The 22,566-nt window shown below is 41.4% G+C and overlaps 2 protein-coding genes across 2 annotated transcripts; both read right to left on the bottom strand.

Moving 5' to 3' along the window:
- Nucleotides 1-2,475: 2,475 nt before the first annotated feature.
- On the bottom strand, nucleotides 2,476-9,082 carry chrng (cholinergic receptor, nicotinic, gamma; the record flags this gene model as incomplete). The annotated part of the gene is made up of 12 exons (XM_083928628.1): nucleotides 2,476-2,697; nucleotides 2,783-2,916; nucleotides 3,790-4,054; nucleotides 4,179-4,293; nucleotides 4,393-4,507; nucleotides 4,779-4,979; nucleotides 5,069-5,166; nucleotides 6,517-6,672; nucleotides 7,053-7,177; nucleotides 7,262-7,306; nucleotides 7,398-7,534; nucleotides 9,019-9,082. The coding sequence occupies 12 exons, from the start codon at nucleotides 9,080-9,082 to the stop codon at nucleotides 2,476-2,478; spliced, it is 1,677 nt and encodes a 558-aa protein (XP_083784754.1).
- A 1,907-nt stretch (nucleotides 9,083-10,989) lies between these two features.
- prss56 (serine protease 56) lies at nucleotides 10,990-16,919 on the bottom strand (the record flags this gene model as incomplete). Its single annotated transcript, XM_083928627.1, has 12 exons — nucleotides 10,990-11,163; nucleotides 12,267-12,463; nucleotides 12,627-12,818; nucleotides 12,937-13,125; nucleotides 13,242-13,401; nucleotides 13,629-13,771; nucleotides 13,973-14,129; nucleotides 14,272-14,380; nucleotides 14,490-14,682; nucleotides 14,813-15,067; nucleotides 15,185-15,343; nucleotides 16,820-16,919. The coding sequence occupies 12 exons, from the start codon at nucleotides 16,917-16,919 to the stop codon at nucleotides 10,990-10,992; spliced, it is 2,028 nt and encodes a 675-aa protein (XP_083784753.1).
- Between the last annotated feature and the right edge of the window lie 5,647 nt (nucleotides 16,920-22,566).

Genomic DNA, 22,566 nt, shown 5'->3' with positions numbered 1-22,566 from the left:
CTATTTTCTGACATTTTCAGACCAAACAATTAATCAATTTACCTAGAAAATAATCTTCAGATTGATTGATAATGAAAATAATTGTTAGTTGCAATCCTACCTTGGAGGGCACCAGAATGGTTTGACGCCATTCACCAGGATGTTTGCAGTTACAGAAAATGTATCTTAAATTGACTGTATTTAAATTGTACTTCATTCATTTCAGTCCAGCCATTGTGCATTTCCTAAATATTACATTTGCAGATTAAATGAGCAGATTCTGTCTCTGAATAAAACAATCTTACTTGCTATGACGCAGCTAAGACATTTAGTGATATAACAATAGAAGGCTGACTTTACCCCCCACGCAGCAACAACAGTTATGTGATTCTTATCATACTGCGCTTAAGAGAAAATCATGTATAGTGTGAGGAGAAAGATGCAAAATATCAATTTAATTGAGAGAGGTACCAGATAAGCGCCAAAAACTGACTGTGAATGGAATTTCCCTAATGAGGGATTAATAAAAAAAAATTATAATTTGAGAGTTACATTGATTCTAAGTCGTGTATAAACTGTGTCAGACAGAGCTACATAGTTTATTAATCAGGGTAATGAATATGCAGATGAATATTGTAACATGGTATTTTTGGTTACATTGAACAAACTTAATAAAGTAAAGTCAAATTAACACAGTGTAATTTAAATTATATAATGGTGGAGGAGTTTGTGGCCTTTAATACAAAGTGATGTCTAATTATGACCCTCTATCACATTTGCAAGCAGTGATTTTATCTTCTTTGACTGTTTCATTTGAATATATTTTGGTAAACTTCAGTGTATGAGCTCAAGGGTCAATTATTGTTCTTGGAAATAGTAATGTGACACAAAATGTCTTTAAAGTCTACTTAAAGTACAGAAAATGAGCAAAGTTGAGAGAAAAGCAAGAAAAAAAGAAGAAGCATGATTTGGTTTGGAAAATGGAAATCCAGAAACAACTTATGACCCTTTTCCTTCATCTCATGGACTCCTGTGGGGGGCCCAAACCCCAGGTTGGGAACCAGAAGATAGTTTAGAGAATAATTCAACATACTTGATTAAATTTAAACCTTTACATAGCCCTCCTTAGAACACAAACTAGATGGGAAAAATATGTTATTTTCCTATGAAATTAAGGATACGATTTAAAAAATAATAGTTAATAAATAGTTAAATCTTGAATTTACAATGGAAGTCCAATATAAACAACTTTCCCCCGACCACACAAGGCTCCTCACAGCAGGTTCAGACAGTTCCCTGGCACCAATATAAACACACATAACAAAGCGATTTCATCACAGCAGTCCGCCTCAGCTTCCTTTTTATTCACATCACACACACTCAGCTTGCACAGTTTGGTCTCATTTTGCAACGGCGTTGCAACACTGTGCAGTATATTCCTTCACAACAAAGTACCATAATGAAGCTTTGTGTCCTGCATTCAGACAATGTATGCTAAAATACTACAAGAGTTCCCTAAGCGGTTAACACCTTCTATACAGCATATCACCTTTACTATATCTAGATATAGTGTAAAGAAAGAAAACAGCGCAAAAGAGCATTAAAAATCTCTCTCTTACCATCTGTGGTCAACCTCCAGGTATCTACAGATTGTGATGATCTAACTGTGAGAGGCAAACACCAATGAGTTGCATGATCAGGAGACGTGAGGCACAAACCTCCTTATACCACCTCTGTTTGTTTATGTGAATATTCACATAGTGTGTGTCTCCTGTCTCACCCCCTGACTTCGTTTCCATCCCGACCAGCCGGATCTGCCTTTTGTTCGGCCAGAAAGGCACCACTCAGCCATGTAATTGAAATCCTGCTTCCAGAGGTGGGGGGATTCGCAGTGGGTCTTGGGGGGGTGTCAGTGCTATATGTGCCTCTAGAAAGGTGTCAAACATTAGATTACGAAATGTCTGAAAGTGAGCATTCAGATAACAGTAGTGATAAAAAGCATTCATTTGGCTGTTCACTTTGTTTGTGATCAAGATATGTCTCATGTATTACATCATGTTGGCCTTGAATTTGATCAAAGTCAAGAAAAAGGGACTTCCACCAAACACCATAACAGGAAGAACAAAGGTTAACACTTTCCAAGAAGACCACATCTATAGCGCAGTATGAGGTTATCACACCTTATTGCAGTATTACAGTCCAGTTCTCGCTACAGTTGACTCTTGTAAATAAATGATTTTAAGTCACATCTGTAACCTTTTATGACTGCTGACATAGTGCATCAGAAAGCACCACGGATCGAGCATGGCATCCACACAACTGTGCAGTGGATCTTTTTTTATCACCGTGAACAAGCATTTTAGACTTCACCTTTGTGATAGACCCCACATCTTCCCCAGTCTCTCTTTGTCCCAGTCATTAGTGAAAGATCACTGACGGACGGCATCAGATTTTCACTTCAATTAAAGAGTTAAAATCTGGAGATTTTCTCTTGGTTCACCCCTGGAAGTTTGCTCCTGTCCCACTCTCAGTAAGATCAGTGAGGTTGTTTATTGGAGGGAGATAATTCTTAGGATCTCCCAGGAAAGGCGAGGAGGGAGGCTGGTTGAAGTGACCCATTAGGAAGATCCCAATTGTACCGATAAAAAACACAGACCCCATGACAATAAAGCAGACCCTGTCGATCACCCGGGCCACCAGAAACCACTCTTCATTCTCCTGGGTTTGGAAAAGAAAATCAGACATTAGAAATGATGATGATTTAAACCCCAGAGGATGTATGAACACAAACACATGGGCTTACATTCTGGAAGTTGTTCTGTTGCCTTGTAGTCTCAGCTATGTGTTTGCAGGAGACCACACACTGCTTCAGCTGTGGAGAGGCACTTGCCAGGCTGGCACCTAAGTTCTCAGCTGTACCCCCCTCCAGCCCACCCTCTGCGTACAAAACACACAGATATTCATGAGAGAGAAGCTCATTTTCATGCACACTTTAAAGGGACAGTTTTCCTCTAAGTCAAAAATGCATATTTGTCCTCTTACCTGTAGTGCTATTTATCGATTTAGATTGTTTCAGTGAGAATTGCACAGTGCTGGGTTAGGTTGGGGCCGTAGAGACGTGTGCCTAATGAAACCAATGGAACTAGACGGCTTGTGGTGCTCATGGGGCCAATAAACTACATTTAAAAAACTCAACAGCAATGTGTCTTCCCAGAGATCAGGTCCCGGTTACTCAAGATAATCCACAGACTTGTTTCATGGAAGAACTATTTTCTTTCCACTGAACTACACCCGCAATCACTGCATAGAAGGAAGTGAACTCATGGAAGAGATACAGTTGGTGGATGTAGTTCACTAGATAGAAAATAGTTTCTCCTTAAAAAAGTGCTCCCAACCAGGTATGGGGATTTTAAAACTATCATGGGCATGTGTAATTTACTTATTTATGGTGCATATTCCCCTCTCACACTAACACACTTACACTTATTTATATCATCTATCTACTGTCTATTTATTGTGTATGTTCTTTCTTTTATTGTTTTTTCTTAGGTCCTTAGTTTTATCCGACAGTTCTATTGTGTTCTTATATTTGCGGGGCCCTGAGTGCATAATTTTGTTTCCTTTCATGTACCAACATCATCTGGCAATGGCAATAAAAGTTCTTGAATCTTTAATATTGGAAAGAGACATTACTGATGAGTTTTTAAGTATAAAAGTATATTTCTGGCTCTTGGGTTGGATGAGGAAAAATATGAGTTTTTGTTTTTTGGGGTGGACTGTTCCTTTAACACACAAACACATAATACTTACGTAGTTTCTCTAATACTGATTTCATCAGACCATTTCTTTCTTTGAGTCTGGCAAACATGAGTTCAGACCGAGCTGTTTTCATAGCATATTCCTCCGCCTTGTTGATGAGGGTCATGGAGCTGCGGCGCCTGCAGGGGACCAGGAGTACGCTGCTCCTGTCTGTTGCCTGAGTTGCACCGTTTCCAGTTTCCCAGGTGTTGTCATTGTTTGGTGTCCAGGGTCGTATATGCATCCTAAGCAGCCGAGGCAGGACGTTCAGGAGGATCTGAAGAGGACGCAGGGTCAGAGGGTAATCCAGTAGCAAAAAGACCTGTTTATTTCACATATTTATTTAGTAGCTTCTTAATGGAAACTACATTCAGAAAAGGGTTTGGTCTGTCCACACTTACCTTTCGGACTTTGTCTGTCATTATGTGAGTGCTTGGGGTTCTCAGGGAAACGTTGAGGACTATCACGCAGTTCATCACCACCATGGTGGTCACTGACATCACAAACATCAAATACCTGCAGCCAAAGGTTCATTAGTCACATTTTATTTATCTCTCTTAAGATCAGCTGCAGTTGAACTGAAACTCAAATCTTAGAGAGATCACACAAACCTACTTTCCAATGAGAGGCACTGCCCGTGACGTCTCTGGAACCTTCTTAGCGATGAGGAAGAGGAACACAGTCTGTCCCAGAAGTGTGCAAACAGACATGGTGCACTTCTGACCACCCGCTGCAAAGAGTGGTATGGTTTTGTGTTGATGAAATCAAATATTAATGACTTATTGTAATGTTTTTGAGGCAGACCTCTGTCTTGTCAACCACTAAATAAAATCTTGAGATCTTGGAAAATCCTGAGGCCTTTCCTTGTAACAACACCCCCAATTAATTATGTCTCTAGTGTCTTTTGTGACCCTCCCAGATCGGATGGACTTGAAGTTGATGTGACAGAGGTCTGACTACCTAACATTATATTTTTAGATACACAAAGTGACTACAAAGACCTTTGGCAGGTAAGTAGTAGACGAGGAGGCCGAGGGAGGAGAAGAGCACACAGGGAGCGATTATGTTGATGATGTAGAAGAGGGGCTTTCTCTGGATGATGAGGAAAAAGACCACCTCCTGGTACTCCAGCTCATCCTTAGTGTACTGAGTGTTAATCACCTTCTTAGCCGGCCTGTGCTTAATGGCCCACTCCCCGTTTTCTAATAACAAAATTAGATCGCAGAAAGACGTTTCACTGATTTGTTGTATTTCAAACAATTCTTCGAAAATCACTCACATGTTGTTGTACCTGTAAACGCCTCTGGGTCAATATCCACCCACTCCAACGTGTGGTTATCCTCCTCTTTGAGAACCAGTTTGATCTCGTTGGCACTGTAAGTCTGGGAGCTGAACACAAGAAGAAGACGTATGGTCTGTCACCACAACAAACAAGGCCATCTATTCACTTTTACAAGACAGCGTGGTGTAAAGGGACTGTGAATGAAGGAAGCCTTGTCCCCTGGCTGGATTCTATTGAAACACAAAGAAACCTGACATGTGAAGATCTAAACTGATTGAGAGTCGAAATGTCCACAGTGTGACCCTACCCAGTTGGAAATTAAACTTTTGCTTCCCTGTATATTATTAATTTGTTTAACTTTTTAACTTAAATTAGTTTTTTTCATTCATTCTCTATACTGCAGCAGTATTACAACCATATCCCTGTATTAAATTAGTGTTTTAGTTAAGTCAAATGTAAAAATGTCTGTTCTAAAAATGGCTTGAATCAGCCTTTTATCCATCATATGCAATTTGCGTATAACTGTATACTCTGGGAGTAGTTGTATTAGAAGCAGTATCATATCTAGAATGCTATTATATATTTAATATTACACATATAACTATATATAATCACTATCACATAGTTGCTATTATGTATTTAATTATTATGCAAATATGTATTCTCTCTATATATGTCATAGTAGTATAGTATTGCTGTTGAGTTTGTATATTACATTATACTGCATATATATACTACAAAAATTCACTTCACTGCTAATAAATTGTAATGCATATATTGTAATTGCCTTGTAAATGTTATTTCTTTAGCTGTTTGACTGCTATGGAGGATGCTCCACCCCTCATCTATCACACTGTACTGGACACTGTTTTCTATGTCCCCAGAAAAAATTGGAAGAGGCGACCGATTCCTAAAATCATCAATGGGCTCCTTCCTTTTGGATTGCATTTGGTAATTGCCTTAAATGGACTTTACTATGAGAGGAGCTGCTACTGGGACCAGTTGGTAAGTCTTTCTAATCACTCTTTTAATAAACTCTGGGTTCACTAATAACATTGTTAGTGTTTCGTTTTATGTGTAAGGATTCTTTTCATGCTACTGCAGAGGTTTGGTGTTTTCATGAGCAGTATTAGTGGTTGAAAAAGTCACTTTAATGTGTTCACCGTGCTGCCCCCAGCTAATCAGTGTTAGCCGCATTCGGCTATTAGTGACTGTTAGCGCCTCTCCGGGAATTCTCCATTACTAGTTGTTACACAGAAGAAATTAGTGTATGATGAGTGTGTTTGCCGAAAAAGACCCTGGGATGATTTTATGCTGGAATTTCACTTTAAGTAAACTTAAGTTTGAGTTATAGGGGGTGAATCAGAGGTGCTTCATCTAGTGTTTTAAACAAAATAAAACACATGTACTGGTCACTGGCCGACCGTCAAATCCCACCAGATCTTGTTTATACTCACCGGAAAACCATGGTGCAGTTCTGCCAGTCAAAAGGAAAGTAGTTGACAGTGATGGCACAAGCACTGCGGTAGATGGCAGGAGGCAGCCAGTACACACAACCGTTAGGAGACACCAGTGCATTGCAGTACAGTGCCACTTCAAATTGTCCGTCCACACTGTGCACAGGTTAGAACAGAGGCAAACACACAAACACATTGTTTACATTACATTGGTTATTTCATGTACACATGACATATGTCAACATTAAAGCTGCACATGGTTTAAAAAGTTTGCCTAAATGGACGTCTGATGGAGTATAAACACTTCTCATGGCCACAGGGTCGCATCAAAATAGAACTGTGAACTGTGTGAAATGAAAATGCCATAAAAAGAAAGCAGAACTTTCTCGTAGGTTATTGACATCTTGTCTGATAGTTCTACTGTGCTCAAGTTTCTTAGCTACTGCTTGTGGCCATGTGAAAACATTTGCTTGTTGAAATAAGAGCGCCTCATTGGCTCAAATATTTTGTAAAAATGTGAAGGATGATGCACGCACTTGTTCTCCAGTATAACGTCTGGCAGCCAGATGCTCTTTGAGGGAACCCGCAGCTCAGAGGTGATGTTTCCATACAGGGCTGCCCTGGGCTGTTGGTCCCATCTGAGCCTGTAGTCACACCATTGCTACATATACAGAAATACTGTGAGTTTGACATCATTGCAAAGCTGCTAAACAAAATCAAACAGGGGAGGTGCATGTAAGGTTACCATTTCTATCCAGACGCTTGTTGTCAGAGCCTCCTCCTTTTCATTCTAAGAACAGATAGTTTAGTAAAAGATGTGAGCTATGAGGCCCAAGCAGCCATTAGGCTTAATCATAAACACCAGACTGAACTACACTCACCAGAGAGATTAGGTTGGTGAGCGTCATCTTGATGTCGACTTGAGTGACTTCACCACTGTTCTCCATGGGCCGGACATGCTTGTTGTAGCCTTTCATCAAATCCTTGAACAGTTCCCCTTCAAGGTTGACTGCTGATGCTGCAAGACATTTTAAGAGACTAAAACAAGTGATAACGGTGGGACTTATTTAAAGCTGCACTCCATAAGAATTGGGAGACCTTGTTTCTAGCGCCCTCTTTGGCAGTAAGATGTCATTTCAGAGCCCTGCATCGTGTCATGTTCACAGTCACTATGTGTGTTGACTTTTTTTTTGCTCTTTTGTAAACTTTATTGACACACAAGCACCTCTCTACTTCCAGCCCGTCCCCTAAATGTTACCCTCTTAAATCCATACACACACACATGTTCCTATTACATTCTGCCCTTACTACAAGCCTGACTCAGAAGTTGGAATTTCCCGATTTCCGAAAACAAGTGAACGCAGCATAACCTACGATCTGGGCTGGCAGACCAACCGCTGTCTGCAGGGTCACTAACATGGTGGCTCCTAAGGGAGGAGAATCAGGCACTGAAGGAAAATCTGCTTAGCTTGGATGCCTCTCATCTCTCTAGTGCCCATTCCCGAAGCCCGGGAATGTCCCCACAGACACTCATATTGGAATACTCAGCAAAAAGGCAAGTGCTTTGATTAGTGGGTCATATGATCAATCACCATTGTTTTAACTCATTCCTTGATAGATAGTAACTTAAAAGACAACTGAATAGGTAAAAATCTTATAAGTACAACTTTAAAGGGGCACACCATCAATAAAAACATAACCCTGATGATGTCATTATGATCTCAGCAGGGTTATCTCAGCTTGGGCTAGGGGCATTGTTAACAAAAAGCCTGCATTAAAAGCTGTGAAGTTTGAAAGACTTTGGGTATTTAGGAGGTGTTTTGGTTAAAGACATCATTGAGTTGCATTATGGGAAATGTAGGATCCATTGTTTTTGGCGCTTGACCAATGCTATGGATTAAAATCCAAGATCAACTTCTCTCTCTCTCACAACTTCTGCTTCTTCAACTCTGTCTATTATTTTTAAATCTGGCTCTGATGGGAACCCAAACTCATAAGAGGAAGTTAGTGTAAGGTATGTTAGTGCAGTATACAGTTTATGGAACACCCTGACTAATTTTACTCTCATATAATGCTCATGGGTAGATGACCTGTTTAAATCGTGATCCCAGTTTAATCTCTAGTTGTGACTTTGTTGGATTACAAACAGATCAGACAATAAAGAATAAAGGATAAGCAGAAACATTCTTTCTGTCTAATTAAATTCAGTTAAATAACATTAAAACAAGACACACTTGATCCAAAGAAAGTAAACTCCCTAAAGCAAGTTGATTACCTGTCTATTTAGCTTTTAGGTAGATTTGGCAAACTTAAGTCTCTGTAGCAGGTAAAACAAACAAAAAAAAAACCCTGCTGCGCCCCGCCTCCGTTCCCAATGGAGTTTAACTGAAAGTTTGACCTCACAAATTTACACCACTTCCATGCAAATCCCTAGAATTAGACTAACAACATGCTCTAGGTCTATAATTTCTTCTAAATACAGCAGTGGGTTGATTAGCCTACCTGTGGCAGAAATCATTAACATCCTCACGAAGAGTGACAGGGCGATCAGAGGTCCAGAATCCATTAGTGTGTGTCTGTGTTTGTGCTGCGCTGTCCGAGACAAAGCTATGAACACTAATCTGATACACATGGACACTACCTGATGGAGTTGCTGGTATTCGGACTGTGTGTGTGTGTATGTGTGTGTGTGTGTGAGTGAGTGTGAACGTGTGTGTTTCCCAGCAAAAGTCAGCGCTTGGGCTGATTGGATGGGTTGAGGTTTAGAGGAATGGTTGGGGGCTCTGGGTGTGGGGGTTGATGATTGATAGGGTTATATCCAGTTTATTTCCAGTACTGCATAGTCAGCTGTCACAACACACAGACACACAGACACACGCACACACACACAATGACATGCACATAGTTTAGGCGTTGTTTTCAGTGCCCGTCTGCACTCCAGAGTTAAGGTACACCATAAAAACACCCACTGTATTGTAACAGTTCATTACACCTGGCTGATTTAATTCACATGATCACATGAATAAAGTAATAACATAAATCTGCACATTTAGCACATAAGTGATCAATAGAAAGATAGCTTATTTCTACCAGAAGTCAATTGTTCAATGTTTTGTGTTCAATTAAAAGGATCACAGACAGAGAAAATAGATGCAGAGGGGGTTGCGGGGTTAGGGACTGGGGGGAGATGGACAACAGCAATATCGTGCATGTAAAAAAAAAAAGTCATCCAGTAGAGAAGAGAACAGGTGATAAGTCTTGTTCATTTACAGCAACCCCCCTGTGATGTCTGGCCAGGCTCTGTGTCATTACTCTGTCTGCTTCACAAAAATACTTGTTCCTGCCTGATTTGGCACACTTCCCACACACATAAACACACCAGCAGAAGTATGTGAGTGTTTGCTCAGCTGTTCCACTCATATACTTGTATATTCCTCTTTTAGCGTCGGGACCGGGCAGAAAACAAGCACAAATTTGTGGGTAGATATTAGTAATGAGACTTGGAAACCACAGCGACGATGACAAAAGTCAACACACACCAAAGACGGGGCTTGTCTACAACACATGAGTGTCACTTCCTCGAGCAACAGTTGTCTTTACTTTCATTGCCCTGACTAATGTTGGATAATAAGAGTCTCTAAAGGTCAGCCTTGTTCTGTGTCCAGTTACAAGTTCCCGTCCTGGAAATAAGGAGTCAAGACAGGGAAGAGGTTGGAGATACTGGTCAACAGCAGCTGCTCTGATGATGGGAAAGCTTCCCTTAAAGGGTCGAAGGCATGAGGTCAATCTGGAGTCACCAGAAAAACCAAGCAGCATTGACACCTGTCTGGAGAGAGTATGTTCGGCTGTTGGCGTAACTACTCTACATCAGCAACCAAATACTGCAGGATTAGCAGCATTACTGCTAATTTGAATACCTCACATCTAAAGTTCCATTTGTAATGGCATAAGTACAGATCACCACAACACCCAACACAACATGCCATAGCATTAATAACAATTTTATTGATATAGATTTTTTTTTTTTTTACAAAAATACAAATGTTTTTCTCTATACAAATAAATATGGTAAGAATAAGGTAAGAATAATATATACAGTCTGTGTGCTTCACAAGAGGCTCAACCTTTGCAAAGGACAATATGAATAACTTATCATTTTGTACAGATTCATAAGTTAGACAAGGGTGCGTCTCCAACCACATAAAAAAAAAATCCTGTGGGATGATGGGTGGGCGATAGTTGGATTGATACATTCATCTTTGTGTTTTCATTTAGTGCCAAAGTCAGGCTCTCAGATGGGGGAAAAAACAGGAGATGGCAGAAGAAGTAAAGTTTTGAATGTGAATTTTCACACGCTTCCTCTGTCCCGTGACGAGGCTTTTCTGACGAGGTGCGAACAGGTCTCTTTGAGAGTCTTTGTGCTGTCATCACTCATTTGTCTTTTATTTTTCATCTGCTCATGTTATGAAAAATTTAAGTCTTGAGTGCCTCTAGTGCTAAAGCGATGATCCTTGGCACACTGCGGTAGAAAGACTCATTCTCCAGGCCCACAAGACTGTAGAAGGTCAAAGGTCGTCCTCCCACCACTACTCTGATTCGTGCCTGGTAAAGTCCTCGATCATTCTTGGAGCTCAGATCAACTAACACCTGAACAAAAAAGAGACAAAACGAAACAAGGACAGAGGGTCATAAATTAGAATTGTTTCTTTATCAGTGCACATTTACTTGTCTGAACTTCTCCGTCTAAAATGATAATTTACCTCTTGGAAATTCATGTGTAGGTTCTTGTTTGGGATGCTTAAGACCCAGCTGTAAGAGTCTCTGACTTGGTTGACTTGCTGTGAGGACTCTCTCACTCCAGGACAAACTACAGGAACAAACAAAAAAACATTTTATTTGAGGAATAATGTCCATCTATAAACAAATCTTACATGGATTATTAGTATTTAATGAAAGTTTGTCAGAACTTAGTGTGGTACATACTTTTCCCACTGGCCCCAGGTATCTGCCTCTTGCGAAGAAGGCTTCGGTATTTTCTGTGAAGACTTAAAGATTTTACAGCATGCACAGCTGGTCTGGGGTCAGTGGTCATCTCTGTGTGAGCACCCTCAGTGACCGGCTGAACGAAAGACGTTGACTGCATGGGAAGCGGTAATGCTGAAGATTTTAATTCTGTTCTGTCTTCCTTCTCAACAAAAATAAAATCCTCTGATGTTGCGCTCCATTTTACATCAGGAGAAGTGTCACTATTTGACGAGGTTTCACTTTGTGACACATCTTCTGTCGTTATTTCATTTTCTGTCCTTAATTTCTGCATTTCATTCATCAGGGCTGTTAGAAGTGACCAGGGCTGCTGGGGTTCCTGCACTGATGCTCCAGGAGAAGAAGTAGTTAAAGGGGGATTGTTGGGAGACTCCTCTTGGAGGTAGGTAGCGTCCAAGTGCAGGATGGGAGGAGCAGCTCTGGAGTCCAATTTTGAGCGCAGAGCTGAGATAACAGTTTGAAATTCTCCTTCCAGATGATGTATTGAGGAGTCCTCTGACTGGAGATGACGTGTAAAAGCAGAGTTAGACATTAAGTTTCACTTCAAATAAATCCAAAATCAAAACATCATAATTTATTGTCAAATTACTTTTAATTAATGGTGAATCCTCAAGCCAAAAATTATTAGTCTAAAAAAGAAGCCTATGCTCAATAATCCTAATGTAAAAAAGGTGTGATGTTCACATTAGGATATTTTAGAAAACTACCTGTAAGAAAAGGTTATAGTCCTGTCTTGTTGGTGTGGAGATGTCTGTTGATGTGTCAGTGTGTTTGTCCAGGTCCTCAACCATGGTTCTCAGATATTTCTCCCAGTCATCTACTGAGGGTCCCACCTCACTGAATAAGGCTGGGGGAGCCAGAGAAGGACCCTGCTCTGTTGGCACCACAGCTCCACCTAGCTGTTCTGCAAGTAATAGAACACATGTTAGAATAGTGATACCAACACATCTGAGAAAGAGACAGATGTAGTACAAAACACTGCAGGAAGTCAATTAATATTAACAAGCGTATCTGTAAGATATCTATAAATTTTATGATGGAAGAACTATAATCTGTCAATCATGTACCTTCAATCTGTGTGAGACCATGTTTCAGGGCCAGGTCCCTCCTCTCTCTGGTGTGAGCGAAAGCCGTGCTGTAGATGTGCTCCACCAGCTGAGGCAGAGTCTGGGTGAAGAAGGTCAAGTCAACTTTATCCCGGATGTAGTCCTCGGCCCTCTGGAGCAAGTCCAACAGGGTTTGTAGGAACGAATGCAGCTCTGAATGGCAGAGAGCGATCAAAAGATCAGACACCTCAAAGCAGCATTCATAACAGTAATAACCGTATTTATTTTTTGTTCAACATCCATCAAGCTGAGCTTTTTAAAGAGTACTCACGACATTTCTTAAAACGGGTGAGGCACTTGTCCTGGGCCATTCGGGTGCAAGCGCTGGCAGACTGACCAGGGGGACAGGTCAGCGTGTAGAAGCGACAGAGAGAGCTGAACTCTGCCCTCTGTTCCTCCTCCGTCATCTCTGTTGTCTTCAGTAGCTCCGGACATGTTGGCTCCCTACTTCCAAATGACTCTAAAAAAAGATAAGCTTAGATTATAGTACTGTAGATCATTTTTAAATATGTAGACGTATGTTGTGAGTCAATATATTTTAGTGTCCGTGGTGTTTTAATATAGCTTAATACTCACTCTGTATCTCAGCCTGAATCCAGTCAGAGAAAGCAGATACCCGTGTGTAGACTCCAGGCTTTCCTTTTTCCCCACAGCCGTCTCCCCACGAGGTAATGCCGTAGAGCTGGAACCGACCTGAAATTCGGTCCTGGTAGATCAGAGGACCTCCAGAATCTCCCTACAGATGACAGAAAATCACCCAAAACTTATTTTTTAAAAAGCTTTAGTCAAAATGGCTTGAGTGTTGAACATATGAACATATCATGTTCGTGAACATATCAGAAATCAAGACTTTTACAGTGAATTAAATATATGACAATTCAGTAACTGAAGGGAAATTCCAAATAAGACCAGAAATATCTGAAAAGAAGGCACTAACTCTTAGAAAGATGTTATTTTGCCCACCTGACAGGAGTCTATGCCTCCGGAGAGATACCCAGCACACAGCATAGTATTGGTCACCAATTCTTTGCCAAGGGCACTCTTACAGGTGCTCTGAGGCAGCAGGGGCACCTTGGCCTCCATCACCACGTCAGCAGATGGGCCGTCTGTAGAGCAAAACAGAAATGCACCATGTTATATATGGACAATCTATAGGTTTAAATATGTAGACGCATTTGCTAGATTGCAGTCTTCATCAACAAGGTAAAAAGGGAAACAGAAATCATTGATGCTTGCTTGCAGAAAACCAAGATATACTGTATATATACCTCTGAAGTGAAAATCCATGTAAATTATTTCCCACTCACCCTCATAAAGTGAGCCCCAGCCTGCCACCAGACATGGACTGCCAGTAGGGGGCTCCATGCCAGAGGGGAGACACACCGGAGTGACACGGCCAGACAGGACCACTGGTGATGTCAGCTCCACCAGTGCTATGTCGTTGTTAAATGTCTTTGGATTGAACTGCAGGAGGTGGAGAAAGTTTGATTGATTGAATTCATTGAAGAGCAGACTGATCTGGTTGTTTGTTTGTTTAACCAGGGGTAGGGGAGAGATAACACTTTTAAACTCTATATAATCTGTATCCCACAATTTGGATGGTTACCTTGGGATGAGGGATGATGCGATTCACTTTGAGAACCTGCTCATCGGGATCAGTCTTTGTGATGTCAAACTCCCCCACCACGGCTGTCCAGTAGCTCTCGCTTCGGCTGCTACAGAGGTCAAAGCGAAAGTGGGAGTTAGACAGAGAAAAAAACCTACAATAATCTCAACAAATCAAAGATCTTATTATAGACTATTAAAACAATGATGCACACTCACCCAGCAAAACAATGAGCTGCAGTGACCACCCAGGAGCTATCCACCAGGACCCCTCCGCACATCAGGCCACCATCTAGCTGGAGATTTACCAGCCAGGGCCAGCTGCCTGGAGGAGCAGGCGAGCCACCCACGATCCGTGAGCGAGGCTGTGTGATGTTTTGTGCCGGGGATGACCTCTGACCGCACACTGCTGCTGGGACAGAGAGACACTGATGTTCAAAAACGGCAACAAAAACTGCTTTTTTTAGAGAAAAATTGATTACTGTAAACTTTGCAGACCACTGACAGATCTGACTTTTTTGCAAACATATGTATCACCTCACCCTGCGCATGTGTCTGTGTAGCAGGTTCCAGGTTCTGCATTGTGTTCAGTAGGCTGCACTGGAGGACACGGGCGCTGCAACTCTCACCCATGATCCTGATGCAGCTCTCTTTGTCCAGTTCACCAGCTGGGCACCGATGCTGATAGTACGCACAGGCCTGACTCAGAGCCCAACTCCGCTCAGCTTCATCTTGAAGCTTCTGGGACTTACTTATGATATCACAGCTGGGTTCTGATAAGGCATTGGCAGGAGACGCTGTTGGGCAAGATATTGAGTTATGGATTTTTCAAGAAAGCATTTATCGGTGATGTTGGACAATGGGACTTAAGATGCTCAAGATTGAAAGGACTAGAAGAGTAAGCTTTCACTTACAACAGGACCCAGACAGCTGCCCACAGTCCTGAAACAAACAGGGAACACAGCCTCTGCAGCCTGCTTCAGCTCGACTTCTCTCAGACGATGCACGCTCAAGAGCAGACAGGGCACTACTCATGGCTGCCTCTAAAACCACTGTGCCACGATCAGACAGAGCTGTAGGAGAGGAGAAGAAGAAGAAAAAAAGAAAAACGTTAGACAAGTAAGAGAAGAAGAGGAGGTACAGTGAGAGAGAGAGAGAGAGAGAGAGAAGAAGAAGACACAGGCAGTGCTTTGAGGAGCCGGACAGGTACAGATATATTGTATTGGTGTCATATATGTTGGCCAATATATGACAAGAAATTTCAGTACAGTGGCAAAAAGTTAATGTTAATGCCTCCATTGTCAGCGCATATCTTGGTAACAACTGCTTATAAGCACATTTATGGAATTCTTATAAAATCTTTTTGTATGAACTAAATATTGACATCAGTAATGGTCTGTAACAGACTGATTTTTCAGAGTAATAGAAAATACATGAATGTACATTTACTGAATTCAGAAAAAATAGGAAGGACAACTAGGTCGTTGCAGGGGAGACTATCATTTGCTGTGGGAACATTATGCGTGTATGTGAGCATTAGTATAAACCGGTGCAGCTTTCTGGTATGTGTGTGAGTAGCCCCCTTTTTCTCATGCTGCTCTTTGAGCTCATTGGCAGCGTGTTATGGAAGCTAGCTCACGCTCAGCGCGCTGGTGAGGCTTCTACAGACAAACATCAATCGGGCCGCCGACCCTGCAGCCCCCCTCTGTGCCGCACCACATCACAGGATAGGCCACTAACAACAACAATGCTGATTGAAGACTTAATTAGAAGGCCAGGGCTGAGCTGGCAAAGGCTGATGGGCAGGGTAAGGCCCTAGGGGCACGGGCTGGCAGCCCTGGGGCGGCTTGGACCCCTGAGTCCCTTGTTCTAAACACTCCAAACACACACCGCCGTCACCAGCCGTTTGTATGAAGGCTCTGCTGTACTCAGCACTTCAACCAGAGAAGGCCAGAGGTCCCTCCCCACTGTGCTTCACCTGAGGTGCAAAGTCTGTTGAAATGTGTTGTAAGTTTTGATACCTGCCACTCATCAGTAAAAACAGTACTTTACTTTTCTACACACTTTAGCAATCATCCAGGCCAACAAAGTAGGCCTAGAGCAAAATAAATCTTTTCTTTCTTACTTCTCTGTACATATCAGCTGTTTGGCCAAAAAGTATCAACGTGCACCAGATATGTGTAATTTAAACTATTGTAATAATACTGGGCATTCAGGATTGGCAGCATTACCAGGTGATCTGTCATATAAACTACTGCAGAGATATTGATGCTTTCAAAGCATCACAGCATCACCAATGTTTGGTTTGCTGGATTTATACTATGATGCATTCAATTTTAAAAAGTTTCTATGATTATATAAGTTTATATCCTCAAGTAATTTCTATTGAGTCAGCTCCACATCTGAGGATGTCTGCAACACTGATGCTGAAAATGCAGTACTCAGATTTACAAACTGTAGTCGCTGACAGGTGCAGTTGTCATTATTCTTTACATATATTGTAATAATTAAGAAGCAATACAAAACTAGTGTACATTTAGAAAAAATACCTTTGAGTGCGCTCTGGGGCATCCTGTAGACCTCTCGACCTGTTGGGGCTCCCAGCAAGCAGTTGAGTCCCATAAGCAGCAGTGATAGCAGTAGGAGCATGGTGTCAGAGCATCAGACCTCTGCTCCACAGTGACAACAAGCAGACAGGCAGAAGACACGCGGAATGACCAAAGCGGATGCAGAGGTGCTGGAGCTGAGGCGAGCCTGCAGTGTTTCCAGATCCAAAATGTGTGGTTGCTCTCAGTAATCTTTAACTGTCTCCCTCCTCCTGACTCTTGTGCTGAGCTCTCTCCCACACTGTGGTGCAGGGCATCTGTCTGTAAGTTTACTTAGAGGAACAATAGGTGCCTGGAGTTGTCCCTGGTATATATAGAGTCCCCAGGGGAACACCAGTAAGAGGGAGGGGGGAGAGGATAGGAAAGCGAGAGGGAGGGAGGAGGGAGAAATGCTCCCATGGCCAATACACAAACAGATGAATTCATTAAGACTGTGACAGCAAATCGGGCGCAACTTGCCAAGGCTGGATATTACAAAGAGGTTTGGTTCTATGAAAAGAGACAGAGGGAGAGAGGGAAGCAGATAGGGAGGGGGGAGAAGGGGAAGGCAGAGTGATTGGCTGGGCGGTAGGAAAAGGGGTGTTGTTTGAATTAATTAATATGAGAGGAAGAGGGAGAAAGTTATGCAGATAAGGATATGGGCTGATGTGACACTGGGGTAGAGGAATGTAGAGCGAGAGACGTCAACGAGCGTCTAAACCGAAGAGTCAGAGAGATGGAGACAGGTTGAGTGTGAGAGAGCGAGGGAGAGGGAAGTGTCTGCCATTCTGCATGTCCCTCAAAGAGGGCATTGTCCCCGGCATCCCTCTGAGGATGCCCACATCAAAGCCGTCCCCCGGGCATCACTTGGCCGCCGCCTCCATTGATCACTTACAGTCTTTTATCCCTCCCATTAAAATATTGTCAGTTCACATCACTTTTGTCTTTCTCTGCTGAACTCTGCTTTTGTTACATAAAGATACAGTATAAAAAAAGTGCACATGAACATGATGTATTTTAAAGTTTTAAAGTTTCTAAAGAAGTCATTCATTGAACAAATGAAAACATTTTGTTTTTAGCATCTTGTATTTATTATCAACTGTCTTGTCACTGCACCTGGTGAAACATAAGTAAAGCCGACACTGACTTTCAGACAAATGTTTAAAAGATACAGCATATCGTCCTAATTAAATAACACAAGTGTGATGTTTTTATAAAAGAACGGAAAAAATGCCACAGAACACATTAGCGGACGTGTCTAAATGCTTACATCTGAAAAAAGTTGGGGTGTGTAGTTACTATAGCTTGTCACCTTTTTACGGTTCAGACAGTAACATAATGTGATCTACCTCTATGAAAAAAATCTCAGTGAATGTGTAAAGCATTATGAGCACCCCTGTTTTAATGTCGAAATTATCTAAAAGCTATGATCTCTCATCAGTTTCACCAAATACACTGTATGTGGGTTTGTGGAGAAGGAGATTTAGGAGGAGAGATGAATTAAAACTAGATTTTAAAATGTATGTGCATTCAAGGTGTAATTCTGCATCAAAGAATCTCAGATTTTGTCAAGCCACTGTTAATTGTACCAAAACAGTGGCTTCTGTGTGTTCTGGAGGATGCAATATATGCCACGCTGTAGGCTAATGCGTCAAAATTAGATATGCAAGCTTGCTTGGTCCAGATCCTGTCACCATAAATCTGTATGTCAAATTATATTTAGGACACATCTTCTCTCATCTACAACACAAAAACCAGGTGTGATTCTAATGATTCAATTCTTATGTATTAACTGCATCTTACTGTTACAGTATACTACTGCATTGGATGGTAAAAACCTCTGCAGAGTGAACAGAGTCTAAAACTGATATAAACAAAATGTTCCGCACAGGCAACAGACAGGGTCATAGTCACAGTCTACATGGACACAGAAAGAAGTCTGTGCCGACCGGTAACCCAAACGAGAAGCGCAAATTGGAGTCAACTTTGAGCCAACTAACTGGCTGAACGATAAAAAGAGTGGCGGCTGAATCTAGCAGGGCATTATCAAAGAGAGCCGTCCACTGCTGCCACAAGCCAGCACTGAGTTCACACTGACAACAACATACAGTATGTGTTAGAGAGTGTGTGTGGCTGTGTCATGTTTCACTCAAACTTTGTGCAGCTTACTCTGGTGAATTCAAACGCCCAATGGTGAAAATGAACTGCAGGCAGCTGTAAATATATAAGGATAAGAAACAAAAAGGCTAAATAAAGACGAAGAGATGTCAGACACTGAGTTGGACAAGATATGAAAATAACGTCTTTCTTTTGAAGCCTTGCTTTCAGACAGTTTGTTAGTGTGTGTGTGTGTGTGTGTGTTTTGTTGTGTGCATTGTGCCCCAGCCCCCTCCATGCACCCGTGCGGCACAATGGTCCTGAGATCTGAGAGCAGGCTCAGGCGGAGCGGAGCGGGAACGGCATGGGACAAACGGGCGGCACTCTTTCATTCCTTCGCTCCCTCGATCCATTTGCCTATGATGTCCTTGATTAATTTGCCTTCTGCTCACTCTTCCTTCATCTATACACCAAGCATGGAGCACTGCCTCTCTTTTCTCCTCCGCCTGTATGTCCTTATCTCCAAAAACGCTGATGTTCAACCTTGTCCAACGTTAACGATGCTAGTCTTTATATTTATACCTTGATATATGATCAAATCTTGATAAAACGTGATGCATTAGTGATCAAGTAATCACTTATTTTATTGGATGTGGCCTAGATCTTTATCGCTATACTTAGACAGCTAAAGCAGACAGCATTAATGTGTTCTTTAATTAATGACACAACAATTCAATTTCAATTTTCAATTATATTTACAGTGCCAAATCATAACAAAAGTTATCTCAGGACACAGAGTGTCACAGAGTAGGTATAGACCACCCTCTATGACTTATTTATGATTGATACAGTTGTGTTTTTCCTGTGCACCTGCCTTTAATAAAGCTTTAAATCCTGTATACAACGCATCCATGAAGGTTTAAACAATCTCATTTCAGAACTAGTGAACGGAAAATCAGGCCAAGTGCGTAAAGTGGTGGAACAATGGCCCCTTCCCTACTTTCTAACCAGCTACTTACAGCGCCCTTTCTCAGACCACACCCTTCTTTGAACTTGGCATTCATTTCTATCTCCACTACGTGACTGCATCTTTATCTGCACATAGATGATAAAAGCAAATTAGGCCAGGGGTGTAAAGTGAGTGAGTGGCCCCTACTTCCAATGCTCTTGCTCGGACCACACCCGTCTTAGAACGAAGCCTTTTTTTGTCTCTTACATGGTTCGGATGCTGTTGCAGTGACAAAATCTGGCTCCAGACAGACAGAGAAAAACACCTGTCAAAGTACTGAAAACCACCTCTGTGTTAGTTCCTACTACAGTAGGTGTCTCCAGGACCACATTTTGCCATGATGACACACACACAGACTCACAAGTCAAGATGAAAACAATACCGCTGCTGTTGCCTTTGCTTTGATTGATTCATTTCTCTGCTGTTCTTATATTTCCTCTATTGAATTTGAGGTATCTCAGCTTCCAAATGTATTTGTCTTTCTTAATTTTTTATAATTGTTTGATCTCATTGTATTTATCTCAATTGATTTTTGTCTGTGATAAACTGATACGTTGCATGACCCAGCAGTAAGCGAGATACAGTGTCACTCATTTGAATTAAACGGTCCTGTGATGCACTTGTAACACACACAAGGGTAACAGCATATTTTTAGTGTTTGTATAAGACAATTACTATTGCATTGCTAAAAGTATTGTTTATGTTGTATAATCATAGTGGACAGATTCATTCTCAATTCCAAATCAAGTTGGCAACCTCCTTGGTAGGCGGGGAGACTTCAAACAGTCCGTGATGAATGAGTAGCTCATATCCAAGGTGATTTTGTTTTATGAGAGCTTAACTTACTATGGTTGGTCTATGAGTCTCAATTTTTAAGTGAGCCACTGAAACGCATATTTTCTCTCAGGTTTTAACTGTTTAGTATTAAATTGCTTGGAAAATTCAAATTGTATGCAGGAAAGATAGGTAAAATCATTTGAGGCGTGTGTTTACATTATTACAAAGCAGTGATTGGACTGCAGAAGTTCATGTGAATGCACAATCATCTGCTGAACCGTCTAGAAGGGATTTACTGTGGGGTGTGCAGGCTTGTCACTGGCTGGCTGCTTGAGCAGGTTACATAAAGAAAACACACAATGCTCAGCAGCACAAAATCACACCACAATGAGAACCTTAACAACAATCGTGTTGAATAACACCCAGGTATTGTGTTCAGTTATGAAACCATTTCTCCCATTGTCTCAGGCAGAAAACAATTGAAATCTAGGTCAGTGGGGTACGCAATGGAGAAGAGGTTCCCAACATTTCAGCACAGACAGACACTTGAACCCCCTGACAATAGTCAAGCAGAAGCTGCTCGTCTGCACAGGCCTGTATTGGGTCATTGTTAGACATGTTGTTAATTAGATCTATTATGACCTCAACAATCACATTAACTGCCATTAAATGCACATTAGCCACCAACTGTTCAAAAATGAAATATCCATTTTATCTTAATGGAGTGATGATGATGATGATGTATGATGATGATGATGATGTTGTGGTTGATATTATTTGCAAATGTTGCTCAGGTTTTCTCTCTGATAATGAACTATAAAGGCCCTTTGTTGTGTCATACAAAGTCACATTTTTATTGAATATAATTACTTAAAATCAAATTCAATCAAGAGTCTCATGAAGGAAAGAAAAGTTAGGTTTTATGATTTTAAAAAAATGCATTTGTAAATGGTTATCTATGACCAAAACCGAACCTGTCTCCTCAGCCCAGCCATAACATGGGCACCCTTCCCCAGAATGATGCTTTGATGGTCTGAGAGGCTATATTTTTCCCATTTCTGCTAAATTTGGGCGATGAAAACCTACACTTAATCCTCTGTATGTCTATATGATATATGATATATGGCCACATGTGTTACTCTTCAGATGGTTTGTTACACAGAGCTATCTGAGAAGGTGTCATTGGGAACTGATTGGGAATGGGCAGGCACTTTCAAAACAAACTTGGCAGGTGATAGGATCAACCAATTGTTTATCAAACTCTTGCTGAAGTCAGTCAGGAAAAGAGAGTAAACATATTTCCATCAAGAAAAGTCTTCAGTGCTGTTCTATTCTTTCAATGAAGAAAAACTCTCCAGTTCTGATAGAACCGATGCTACTGCAGCAACTAAGTTAACCTCTTTAGGAGCAGCCATTGTTGTTTTGAATGAGTGGTCGCCTCTTGAGTCACCATCATCACACACACACGCACACACACACACACACGCACGCTGGAGCTGCGCTGTTGGAGGGTTGCAGCAGATGATGTTAGACGTGATGGTTTCCTCTCAGGTCATGTTTGGTTTCATTCAGTCTGACCGAACTTTGAAATGGATATATATAAATATTTATTTTTTTAAAACAACATATTCCGACCCAAGGCCAATTGTGGACGCCTCAGTGAAATTAATCAATCTCCTCAATGTTCTATGATAGTTTCCCAGCCTTCTTCTATAGACTTAGCTTGGAGCCTGACAAGATTTTCGTGTGACATGTAAACTCACATGATCTTATGTAATTGCGAGAATTCAGCTGCTGTGCAAGGCAAACATTGCCCTTCCTCCCTTTG

This window comes from Echiichthys vipera, assembly GCF_963691815.1.
Source record: "Echiichthys vipera genome assembly, chromosome: 15".
Lineage (NCBI taxonomy): Eukaryota > Metazoa > Chordata > Actinopteri > Perciformes > Trachinidae > Echiichthys > Echiichthys vipera.
The sequence above is the reverse complement of the archived record's forward strand: the minus strand, read 5'-3'. Positions and strand labels throughout refer to the sequence as shown.